At 37.0% G+C, this 13196-nt stretch overlaps 1 protein-coding gene across 3 annotated transcripts in view; it reads left to right on the forward strand.

The window, feature by feature from the left end:
- The window catches only part of tst (superkiller complex helicase subunit twister), a 522759-nt gene that overhangs the window by 165778 nt on the left and 343785 nt on the right, over positions 1–13196 (forward strand). For all 3 annotated transcript variants that reach the window (XM_090389516.1, XM_090389517.1, XM_090389518.1), the window contains one exon: positions 1000–1145. In XM_090389516.1, coding sequence (XP_090245642.1) covers positions 1000–1145 — 146 coding nt within the window. The remainder of the gene's footprint in view (positions 1–999; positions 1146–13196) is intronic.

A 13196-nucleotide genomic window follows, 5' to 3' on the forward strand; every position in this document is an offset into this window, starting at 1 on the left:
AGACATTCCCACACAACACATCAGACATAACCCTTATCGACAAGAAGGAAGTGGCTACCTACCTGATCAATATAGTGATACCCAACACCAGCAACCTCCAGAAAACTCATGAGGAAGAGATCAGGGAGTACATAGACTTAAGACAGTAAGTGAAAGATACGTGCTGTATGAAACAAGTAATGACCATCCCAATCAACCGTTTCAACCACCAGCATGTTGCCAAAGAGCCTCTCTAAGAACCTAGCAGCAGTAAGTCTTGCAGAGAACACTTACATGGTACTCCAGAAAGCTGCGATACTGAAACCCTGTAGGACAGTCGTGTTCCTTGACGAATAATAGTAACTGGACATAACAACCATCCCACATGCCTGGTAATAGTACCAACACAGGATGGGAAAAACCCATTAGCAGAAGAAAGAGATGATGATAATAGTAATGTTCTTTAATAAAATGAAATGCATGATTCATAATATAGAACACACAGAGGAATCCATAAACTAATTACATTTCACAATTGAATTTACATTAGCATAATTAACATAAGAAAAAAAAAAAAACCTAATATAGATATAGCCTAGAGATTTTACAATGCTAATTTAGATAAAAATTCAGTTTAATTACCTTATGTATAATGACCATATGCATTTCAAATCATGCATTTCAAAATGAAATGCATCATAATATAGAACACACAGAGGAATCCATAAACTAATTACATTTCACAATTGAATTGACATTAGCATAATTAACATAAGAAAAAAAAAAAACCTAATATAGATATAGCCTAGAGATTTTACAATGCTAATTTAGATAAAAATTCAGTTTAGATTACCTTATGTATAATGACCAAAAGTAATATATCATTAACCAAAATAAAGTGTATATTTGATAGTATGCCTTTAATTATCTATTATTAATTTATTATCTTATAAATTGTATGCAGAAAGTAGTTAGTTCATTCAATGATTTCATAACTTTTTTTTTTTTTTTGATTTGCAGTGGCCTTTTGAACTTGATGTTTTCCAAAAACAGGCAATTTTGCACCTTGAAAATCATAACAGTGTTTTTGTTGCTGCTCATACATCAGCTGGAAAAACTGTTGTAGCAGAATATGCAATTTCTCTCTGCAAACATCACATGACAAAGTAAGGAATTGTCTGTATTGAATATTTAAAATTTTTAATATTGGAAACAACAGATAACAAAATGGATTAAATTTTGTGTGATAAATAATTGTATTAGTTTAATAAGTGGGTTTGATTCCATTTTGATGAAAAGTAGAACTTTTTTTTTTTTTTTTTACTTGTTTTTTTGTTAGCTTTCACGATTACTCTACCTGGTTAATGTAATGGTTGTTAATGCACATAGAAAACATTTTTGCGTTATCCACAAGTTGCCTTAGTATTGCACTACTTTAAAAAAAAATTACATTGCTAAAATGGCCGGGTGTAATAGGAAATAGAAAGGTCTCTGGCAGGGGTGTACCCTGGACTTGTTAGGGAGGGGCCTGGGGTGAACCTCTGGAAAAATGTTAATCTGTCACTTATTTTAAAAGGGGGGGAGACACCGCTGTGCCAGCCTGTTTGAGACTTATAATTGCTTCTCAGATAGCAGGTGATCTCTAGTGACAATATTCCTGAGAAAACAGCTGTAAATAAATCATACAATGTGAGCTCTATATCATGTGCTCTCTGAAGTTATGAAGCTTTATAAAATAGCTAATGTATTGTTTTGGCCTTTCCAAAATGATGAAAATAGGAATTTTTCATTCACCATGTGTTTTTGATTTAACTTCAAGAATGACTTTGAGATATTCTTTTAGTTAAATTTTTTTAACTTTGGGAGGGGATTATAAGGGTTAATGTTAATCAGACTAATAAATTAACTAGAGCCACAGGCGCCTCCATAGCCAGGTGGGCAGGAGCAGCAGTGCGTAGCACATGCTTCTTGATTAGACCGGTGTTCGAGCCCGTGACCACCAAATATGGAGGATGCGGAAAGGTCAGGGAATGACCTCCGCATATCCCCAGAGCAATATGGCCTTAGTTGCTAATACTCCTAAAAACCAAATAAAAACGAAATAACAACAACTAGAGCCACAGGCAGAGGTGAAAGTGATTCTTGCACCACTTCTGTTGGAACATACAGCAGCCTGGAAAGCAAGGTGTGTGTATGTTGATGATTTCAAGCCCTGTTGTGGGTCGTCATGGAACAAGTAAATACATGGGCTGTATTAGGGTAACTAAGAGTAAGGACAGGAGCATATATACTTGCATATACACTAAAGCTAGGAGCATTGTAAATAAATTTGGCAAATCTGAAATACTAATTAAGTCATCAAATGCAGACATTGTAGGGATATTGAAGACATGGTGTCAGTCAGACATAAGCAATGTTCAGTTTCTAATATGGGGAGCACAACGTATGCAAGAAGGACAGAGTACTGTATAGTGTTGATTGTCAAGCAGCACTGGGGGATTTTCCCCAACTCCACATTTGTATATTCTGTAAATATAATATAAATATATTCAGTTCAATATCTGTAAATGCCAGTGATAGTGTTGAGTTTTAGTGTTGATATATACAGTAAACCCCTGCTATTCGCGGGGGTTATGTTCCTGGGAAATGCTGCGAATACCAAAAACGTGAATACTGAGTTATGGCTCCCATAGTAATAAAGGGGTTCCGTTCCAAAGTATGAAATATATAAGAAAAACTAGTCTAAAATTTTGTCTTCATATAATACATATGAAGGTACATATGTATTATATGTACCTTCATAATATGTTTGTTTGTTATTTGGTTTTTAGGAGCATTAGCAACTAAGGCCATATTTCTCCGGGATATGCGGTGGTCATTCCCTGACCTTTCCGCATCCTCCGTATTTGGTAGTCATGGGCTCGAACCCCGGTCTATCAAGAAGCGTGTGCTACACACTGCTGCTCCTGCCCACCCTTTCATAATATGACTATGTACATAGACAGTACATAGTGAACTGCAAGCATGTGGCATCGAAATGAAAATAAGAAACAATTTAATATTAAATGTAATATTTATTAGAAATTTCAAACAAATCTTTCAAACCAGTGCCTTTGCTAGCTAAAAAACTTATCCCGCCAGTGCTATCACCAGTTTTGCTAAAGTGTTGACAAAGGAGTTTTGCCTTTTCACGAATGATAAGTCAACTTAATGGAATTTTATTTTGAGTTCGGTCTTCTATCCACAGATTTAAAGCCTTTTCCATTTTTTCTAATTTTAACATCACGAGTTACAAAGCAAATTTTTGAAGCAATTAGCGCGTTTTCATGGACACTACGGCGGGTTTTTTCTTCTGATTTCTTGATTGATCGTATTGTTGACTCATTGATTTTATAATGTTTTGCCACTGAGGAGACACTTTCGCCATTAGAAATTTTATCTAATAACTCAATTTTATTCGCTAATGTCATCACCTTCTTTGATCTTTTCACATTTCCCTTGTTATTTGTGGCCATATTTTTGTACGGGTTAGAAAGAAATTTCTATCCCGTAAACACAATAAAGTCACTTTTTTCCATTAACACACTCGAAAAAGTCTGTTTTACACCGCAAAACGGTAGATTTATCACTTTTGTAGCATATAAATTGATAAATTTATTCAATTTATAAGCATATAAATTAAAAGCAAATGACGAAACCTTCCATGACAAGAGCATAACACATATTGAATAAGGATTAGGCGAGAAACATCCACGCTCGCGATTTTGTGACCCCTCTCCTCCCACCCACCGAGCGCTGTTTTGACCGGTGAAGATAATTTTAGCCACGCCCATGTTTTTTTATAGCGAAAAATGTTCACGGCGCTTTAAAATTCACATTTTTTTAGGTTCCATTTTATATTAAGTCAGCGACCGCGAATACAGATACCGCGAATAGCGGGGGGTTTACTGTTGGGTTGTGTTGGTGTGTTATTCCTCTGGCAATTTAGCTGCAGGGCTCCTAGTGGGACCCTACATTGCCCATCAATTGCCCTGAGGAGGCAGGGCAAATACTAGGCAACACCTGAGCTTGCCAGGGAGGGTCAGGGGGACCTCTGGAAAGTGAAAAAGGGAGCAAAGGGAGTAGGAGAGAGAAAGAAGATAGATAAAGAAGGTGAATGATAAGAAGACTTTTCACTTGGAAATGGGAATTTAAAGGGCTAGAGGGGGGGCACCCATGTGAACTTGTGATTCCATTTCTTCAGTTATTGAACGGAAATCTGGATTATAAGATGAACACCCAGCTTGCAAACAGTTAGATATGCATGTGTAAGTCTAGATGTATTCTTTGACTTTATGAACTCCAGAAAGAGTTTATGAAAATAATGACACAGACGTACGTTGAACCAAAGCAGGAGTTTACCCTTAGTGCTTAACTTTTTTTAACAAAGGATACTTATTCTTGTCCACCCGATTCCAGAAGTCATATTTTTTATATGATTGCAAAACTATGTCACTTTGAAGGTTAACAATTTCTAGTTCAGTTTATGCAGTGTTTGTTTTAAATAAGTTTCTAATTAATACTGAAATCTTAGACATATCTACATTTTTGAAGGGATTTAGAACATATTTCATAACTGGTTCAATTTTCATGAAACCCTGGAAACTCCATCTGGCAAACTCCATTCTTGCTTTAGTTCTTCAGGATGTTTCACAAAAGACTGAATATTAAAACTCTTTTCAGTGGCAGTTTTGATAATAAACTTTTTCAAATAAGGGAAGTGTAACAGTGACTTTTTTCTTATGTCAGATTCCTACAAGTTTAGTTTAATCAGTGCACCCTTTGTGTGTGTGGTGCCTCCGTAGCCAGGTGGGCAGGAGCAGCAGTGCATAGCACATGCTTCTTGATTAGACCGGGGTTCGAGCCTGTGACAACCAAATACGGAGGATGCAGGAAAGGTCAGTGAATGACCACCTCATATCCCCGGAGCAATATGGCCTTAGTTGCTAATGCTCCTAAAAACCAAATAACAATAAAAAACCTTTGGATTCACTGATTAAACTAATAATTTCAGCAATATTCTTAACATTTCCCTGAAGTTCAAGATTTAATACATTAAGTTTCAGATTCATATCTATGAGAAATGCTAAATCTAGCAACCAAGTGCGGTCATTAAGTTGTTGATATTCCTCATTTGTGGATTCGAGAGATATTCTAACTTCGGGAAGTAACTCACAAAATCTTTCTAGAATCTTCCCTCTACTTAACCATCATACTTTGGTGTGCACTAGTATGAAATACTGAGATTCAACTTCTTTCAAGAAAGATCTAAATATCCTGTGCTGCAAACTTCAAGGTTAAATTGAATTTATAATTTTTGTTACCACATTCATCACATTCTTAAAACGAATCTTTTGCACAGTATTTCCTGGTGGATAATACATTGGTATGTAATTAATGTCCAGAATGAAGTATCTTTCTTACACTGACTAATGAAACTGTTTCTAATACCTACTATCGCAGATGCACCATCGGTGGTCATTAACCTTAGTTTTTGAAGAGGAATTTTGTTTTTGGAAGCATACTCTTTAAATGCTTGGTAAACATCTTCTCCTCCAGCTTTGCCTTTAACAAAAGAATTATTAGAAGTTCCTCTTTCATTGAATTATCGTAAAAAACCATTCGAACTATGACTGCTATTTGTGCTGTATCTGTTATCAGTTGAGTCATCAAATTGTAATGAATAGTAGGCAGAGGTGTGTAGATCACCCATCAACTGTTACTTTAAATTTTTTGAAATTCCCTCTGTCCTCCTTTTTATAATGTTTGCAGATAGTTGTAAATCTTTAACCATTGAAATAATGGCCGACTTATTGCTGAAATCTTCAAAAAGGGAATCTGCAGCAGACAACATTGCTTCCTTAACTAGTTCTCTATCCTTGAATGGCTTTTTTCTTTACACAAAGAACATAAGCAATTTTGAAAGATGATATCATTACATTTGAAGACTTACAATATGCTTAGTGAAAAGTGAATTTTGAATTAATTTCAGATTTTAACTCACAAACTTTGTTTTTCCTTATAGCAGAGTTATGTGGATAGTCTGTGTCAAAGATTCTATGATTCATTTTAAAATGTCTCTCTAATTATGCTTCTTAGCTACTGCCACAAAATTACAACATAATAAACAAACACACTTTCTATTACACGCGATAAAGCAGAATTGTTCTTCCCATTCACTGTTGAAATGATATGATTTTTCTCATTTGTCTTTTTCCACTCATATTAAGTTACTCTTTGTGAGGTCCCTCTAAAAATAAATGTATAATATAAAATTATGCCGAGGAGTTATATACTTTTGATGCTATTTTAACATATAAAATTGTTAAATTTTCATAAAAGCACCCAATTAAAACACAAAATAATCCAAAAAGGACTGAGAAACTATAAGCACTCTCACCAATGGTCTTGTTTCGACGAAAATCTTAGTGCGACTGCCAAAAAAAGATACTTTCCTTTTCAGGCTGTTTTGAAAAATTCTTAAAAAAATTCTTCCTCAGAACTGTCGTTATTTTATAAAATTGTTGTTATTCTATAAAACTTCTACATCTGGAAATTAAAAGTTATCTTGCTTTTCCCTTTTCAAGAAGACAAAGCAAAGACTAAACCACAATATTTTCTTATTAACAGCGAGTTTCTTCCAGTCCATATCCTATTACGTTTGGATCACTTTCCTGCAACTGTACCATACTAATGGTAACTCTTAAATTCGATACCTACACTGCTTTCTCCAATGATGCATATGAAGATTTAAACTGCCAACCAGATATTTATGTCACAACATCACTGGATTTACAGGGTTCTCTTTGGACTCCTTAACTTTCGGATTGAGACGGTTATGTGAGAAAACCTGAGGAAATCTGAAAAAAAAACCAAAAAAGGCTAAAACAATTGGAAAAGTTCCAAAGAAAATATTTTACAACCTCTTGGCCTATTACACTTGGAAGGCCGTTGCTGCAATGCATAAATATAACGTCCCATCCTAGTGTACCACCATGTTAGCGGTGACCCAACAATCGAACATGTCTGGGGATCTATGGGGTGATCGCTCCGATTTTTCGGTGCCCGCCAAAGGATTTTCATGTGCCCACGTGAAAACCCTTCAGAGGGCACCAAGGTGCATAAGGTTGGCGATCCCTGCTCTAGAAGGAAGGGGAGGAATCAGATTGGTCCACTTGATATCGATGGTTCAACTGTTGATGATCCTTCTCAGATAGCTGACAAACTGAGTGAGTATTTTGCATGTTCATTCACACATGAGGAATTATTTAGGGAAGTGGAGGACAGAAGCTTATTAAACTTTAAGGAGCTTAATGATTTTGTAATAACTGAGAGCAAAGTGGAGGAGAAATTGTTGAAGTTAAACATAAGAAAGGCATCTGGGGTGGATGGGATCTATCCAGTTATATTAAAAGGAAGTAAGCAAACCCTCAGCCATAATTATAAGAGCATCCTTGGACTCAGGGGAAGTCCCAATGGACTGGAGATGTGCAAATGTATCCCCAATTCACAAAGGGTGACACAAGTAATTACAGACAGTTAGTTTCACTTATGTTCTAGAGAAAATAATGGAGTCACTGGTTAAAGAAGCATTGCAGGATCATCTAGACCAGTGTTTCTCAATCTTTTTTAATTATTGCCCCTAAAGGGCTTTTTTTAGACAATTTTTTTTCCTAATCGTCCCCCATGAAATTTTAAACAAGAAAATACTTTATACTTAATATTTTTATTCATTGGGATCCCTGAGCCTGATGCTTCTTAGCTAAAAGTTCAATGTTCGGTATGATGTTAGTAAGTTTAATTCTAATGTCTCCTCTTGAGCATATATGAATTCTGTTTCTTGTCTTTGTTAATATTTTATTTACTGAACTGAAACAACTCTCAGCCATATCAGACATTGTAAAACAAAGAAGTGCTTTGGCCATTTCAGAACACCATATTGTTGGATAAAGAAGTTTAGTTGTTTTTGATCCCCACAACTCAGCCATTCCACCTTTTTCGAATTTATATTTGTATTCTTTGTACATTTTAATTCAATGATTTCTTCTTGAATTTCTTCAGTAGCAGACCCGGCATTGCATCCAGTTTGATCTAACATTCATGGCATCACTTCAAAAGAAAATAAATCTGAAAATCTATTTTTCATTTCACCTTTTAAAGAACACAAATGATCTGAATAATTCTTAAGATTATTCTCGGTGAGAGATTCATTGATTTCAGTTAACTCTTGCATACCATGGTCCTTGAGGTTGTCACAGACATTCTCTCAGGTATGCCAGACAAACTGTACTTGCTACCTGGTAGTCAAAAACGGCGATGAACTGATATTCGGGTGACACTCAAGTCAAGTGGACCCAATTTCAGCAAAGTCCGGATGGTCTGTGACAGCCAAATCTTCTGCTTGCACCTTCACGATGGTGGGACTGTTAGTAATCCTGGGTATAACCTCCATGCAGAAGTACATGATGGGGGACCACCCAGGTGTGAACCAACGTAAGCAGGGGTCGAGGTGTGGCACCCACACCATATGGAGGAACGCCGCCCCTCTATGTTACCAGGCAGTACTAGGTGGTAGATGACTCATCAACCGGTGAAATACCACCACTTTGCTTATTGGAGGCTTGAAGTGGTGGAACCCGTGTTTAGTCTCTAGAGCTAAGTTCTGGTCAACCCTTCCCTATCTCTTCCATCATGCAGTATGATTGATGACTTTTGAGGTTATGATGAACATCGTGGCGAGATCCAATATTCCTTACATTTCGAGGGTACAGCTCTAAAGCGGTGTTCGCAGGCTGGATGCTAGTTAGTAAACCGGACCAAACCTATTGGTAACTCTCTAGGAGGCTTCTGAATTAGCTATTGTATAATCTTGCTACCTCTACTCTGCTAGTTAGTGACTGGAGGGAGTCCGAGTAGTGAGTATGCAGGGAGCATTGTCGAGGCCACGTTATGTCAAGGATCAGGGTTATATTCTTACCATGTGTACGCCACATCCAAAAATTTCATTACTTGATATAGCATGTCCCACCCACTTTTTCTTACTATTGAATACACCATGAATTCCCAAACTAATAGAGCAAGCTTATCTGCGAAAAGATCTAAACCTCCCAAGCACTTCCTAATTCATTTCACAAATATACGTGGTCTCAATTCTAATCTCAGCAATGTCCATTTCCACTTGCAGTCTACCAAACCCCATTTACTTTTTCTGACAGAATCTCAGTTATCGGTTGATTCAACCACTTCTCATCTCAGATGCTCAAATTATTCGATGTATGATTCCTTTCGCCTCAAAGGTGGTACTTGTGCATATGTCCGTTCTGATATTTCCTGTCAGAAACTTGTCAATTTGGAATCTCCTCTCTTTGATCTCCTCTAGCTTAAAATCTCTCTACCTCATTGTGTCAAATTCATCTGTTGTCTCTACTGTTCTCCCAACTCCACTAATCACTTGGAACTCTTTGACTTCCTCTCTTTGCAACTTGACTTTCTCCAGTCCAACTTTCCTAACAGTGAGGTAATTTTCCTTGGTGATTTTAATGTTCACAACTCCAGCTGGCCTCTGTTTTCTAGTCACACCGACCCAGCTGGTTGAGATGCTGAGGCTTTTGCAATTACTAATAACCTTGCACAGATTTTTCATTTATCTACAAAAATACTGGACAATCCTAATGATACAGTCAACATGCTTGATCTTTTTCTCACAAACAACCCTTCTAAGTACATGGTCGAAGTGAGAGGTCCTTTAGGCACTTCAGATCACAACTTGGTGATTGTCTCTTCTCCAATGAAGCCTTTATCTCATGGCTATTCCCAATGTTGTGTTGTTTGGCATTACAAGAATGCAAAATGGGATGACCTGCGAGATTTCTTTTCTTCTTTTCCTTGGTCGGATTACTGTTTCAAAATTTCTGATGTCAACATTTGCTCAGATCGTGTCAGTGAAATTATTCTTGCAGGAATGGAATTCTTTATCTCACACTCCACTTTAAATTCTCGTCCTTTATCTAAACTTTGGTTTTCCAATAAATGTGCTAAGGCTGTTCAAGAGAAGAACGTTGCATATCGTAATTCTTCAGTTTCATTTTCTGCCTACACCAGAGCTCACAACAATTGTAAAGCAGTTATTAATCAGTCCAAACTAGAGTTTGAACTGGCTAAGAGTAGAAAACTGGTCTCTTGCCAAAGCTATTGGTCGCAACTTTTGCCCATCTCTGCTCCAACCTCTACCCAAACCAGATGGTTCTATTGTCACTTCAGCCAAGGATAAAGCTGACCTGCTAGCATCCCATTTTTCTTCCAATTCGTGTATTAATGATCTTGGTAAAACACCTCCCTCCATTCCCAACATGCTCCATTCAATGCCTCCTGTGTTCTTCCATCAAAAGGATGTCAGAAAGATTTTGATGAATCTTGATGCTAAGAAAGCTCCAGGTCCCAATGGTATTTCCCCACTTGTTCTCAAAACCTGTGCTTCTTATTCTTTGCCTCCTTTTTTCACTTTCTTATTCCAAAGGCGTTTTTCCTTCTGCTTGGAACTTTGCTCATATCCAGCCAGTTCCTAAAAAGAGTGACAAATCCCTCCCATCCAATTATTGTCCCATTGCAATTACTTCTACTCTTTCTAAAGTAATGGAGAATTCAATTAACCGCCAACTCTTAAACTACCTAGAAACCTTCCATTGATCAATAATCGCCAATATGGATTTCGTCAGTGTCGATCCACTGGTGATATTCTGGCTTATGTTACCCATTTATGGACTAATTTAATGGAAAGGTTCGGTGAAACACAAGTAGTTGCTCTTGATATCTAAAAGGCTTTCAATAGTGTTTGGTCTAAAGGTCTTCTAAACAAGTTTCCATCTTATGGTTTGCCAACTGTTTTTAGTAATTGGTTATTCTGTTTTCTTTTTGATCGCTCACTGAAGGTGATGGTAGATGACTCTCTGTGTTCTAACTTCTCCACTAATGCCGGTGTCCCCAAAGGTAGAATGCTTTTCCACCTTGGGCAGTTCTTTTCCTCTTGTATATTAATGACCTTCCATTGACTGAAAATCCTATCCATAGTTTTGCTGATGATAGCACATTGCATTGTACTTTCCATTTTGAGAAACCTTGCCCTGCTCAATCAGCTTCAACTTCTCGAAAATCTGCTACCAATTCCTTAAATGCCAATCTTCATGTAATTCTCCAGTGGGGCAAAGACAAATTAGTTGATTTTAACCCTTCTAAAACTCAGTCTTGTCTTATATCTCGCAAAAAGGGTTCTTTTGCTCCTATGCTTATCTTTAGTGACACTCCGATTTCTAGGCAAAATGATATATCTCTTTTGGGTATTACCCTGACTTCTAATCTCTCTTGGCACAAGCACATTACAAATATTGCTTCCTCTGCATCTAATAAACTTGGTTTTCTCTTTCGCTCTCTGCGTTATTTTTCTTCCAAACAGGTGCTCACTCTGTATAAATCGCAAATCCGCCCTGCCATGGAATATTGTTCCGACATCTGGTGTGGTTCCCCCAAAACCTCTTTCAGGCTTCTTGATTCCATTCAGAAGAGGGCAGTTAGGTTAATTAATGATTCATCTCTAACAGAGTCTCTCCACTCGCTGTCTCATTGACGTACTGTTTGTGCTGCATGCCTCTTCTACAGATACTTCCATGGGCACTGTTCTTCTGAATTGGCTTCTATAATTCCCGCTGTGTCTTTCAAAACAGTCTGAACATGTGCTGCCATCAGCCAACATCCATTTACTGTCCATCTTCAAACTCACAGAACCAACTTTTCATCTTCCTCGTTTATTCAACTGCCGTTTTCTCGAACAACCTTGCTTCATACTTATTTCCAGAAAATCACAGTCTACAGAAGTTAAAGTCCAATGTCAACAAATATCTTCTTTGGTCTTTTCAACCTGCAACCCAAGCATGGTACTAAGTACTATAGGTTCTAATACCTCTCGTGTTTGGGGTTTACATAAAAAAAAAAAAAAAAAATTGTTTTCTCTTTAATTTGCTTTCATTTATTTTTGGTGAAAGCTTTTATTTTGCATGTGCAGTCTATCACCATAATTAATTTCCCTTGAAGTTGAAGTGATACTTCATTACATTTTTCAAAAAATCCAAACCTTATAGTATATGTTGTTTTTGTGTTTTCTGATCTCCTGTGCTAAATGTGTTTCTCCTTCACTTTCTAAAAAACTAATTATTGTATCAAAAAAGTTTACAAATCTTGTTAGACAGTTTCCTTTAGAAAGCTGTGTGACTTCTATATGTAAAAGAAGCCTTGCATACTGTTCTTCATGGTGCCTCCGTAGCCAGGTGGGAAGGAGCACCAGTGCGTAACACTGCTTCTTGATTAGTCCGGGGTTCGAGCCCATCACCACCAAATGCGGAGGATGCAGAAAGGTCAGGGAATGACCACCGCATATCCTGGAGCAACATGGCCTTAGTTGCTAATGCTCGTAAAAACCAAATAACAATAACTGTTCTTCATTATCAACACAAAAGTTTCTGAAAAGGCCAAAGGCCATCATATTTGTCACGTGACCTTATTTTATTGATGGTTTTGATAACTGTACTGAGAGATTGATAAAGAACTGGACTAATATTTTTTGCAACCAGATGGTGTTGGTGCACAACATAGTGTACTGCAAGAACTTCGGGACATACTTCTTTAGGTGGGCTATAAAACCTGTTTTCCAACCATGGTGGTAGTAGCACCATCATTGTTGTTTTTGCTGTATTCAATTAAAATATTAAACAATTATTTTAATGTGTAAATTAAAATGGAAACAATTTTTTTATTCATTTCTCAGTAGTCGAATAAAATTTTCTTTTATATAATTTATAAAATGCCATTTTTCTTATCTAAAAATCTGGTCATTCTACCTCAGGGTTTACATTGAGGAGTTGCGTCAATGTTATTTTTATAAAAGGGGGATCGCAAGCAAAATAAGTTTCCTCCCCGGTGGTCTAAGTCACTCTTGATATGTTCATCACTTTGAATTTTTCTGAACCCTCTCCAGAAATTCTGTGTCTTTGTTTTCATTATAATCTCCAAGCCTAAACACAATATTCCAATTGATGTCTGGCAGTTGCCTTGTAAAGAGGGATAATTATGTCCATTTCTCTCTTAGCAAAGGCCGTATAGCTCATGGAGTCACCATTCCTAGCTATCTG

Source organism: Mastigoproctus giganteus, chromosome 2 (genome assembly GCF_048544385.1).
Source record: "Mastigoproctus giganteus isolate SK-2022 chromosome 2, ASM4854438v1, whole genome shotgun sequence".
NCBI classification, from domain to species: domain Eukaryota; kingdom Metazoa; phylum Arthropoda; class Arachnida; order Uropygi; family Thelyphonidae; genus Mastigoproctus; species Mastigoproctus giganteus.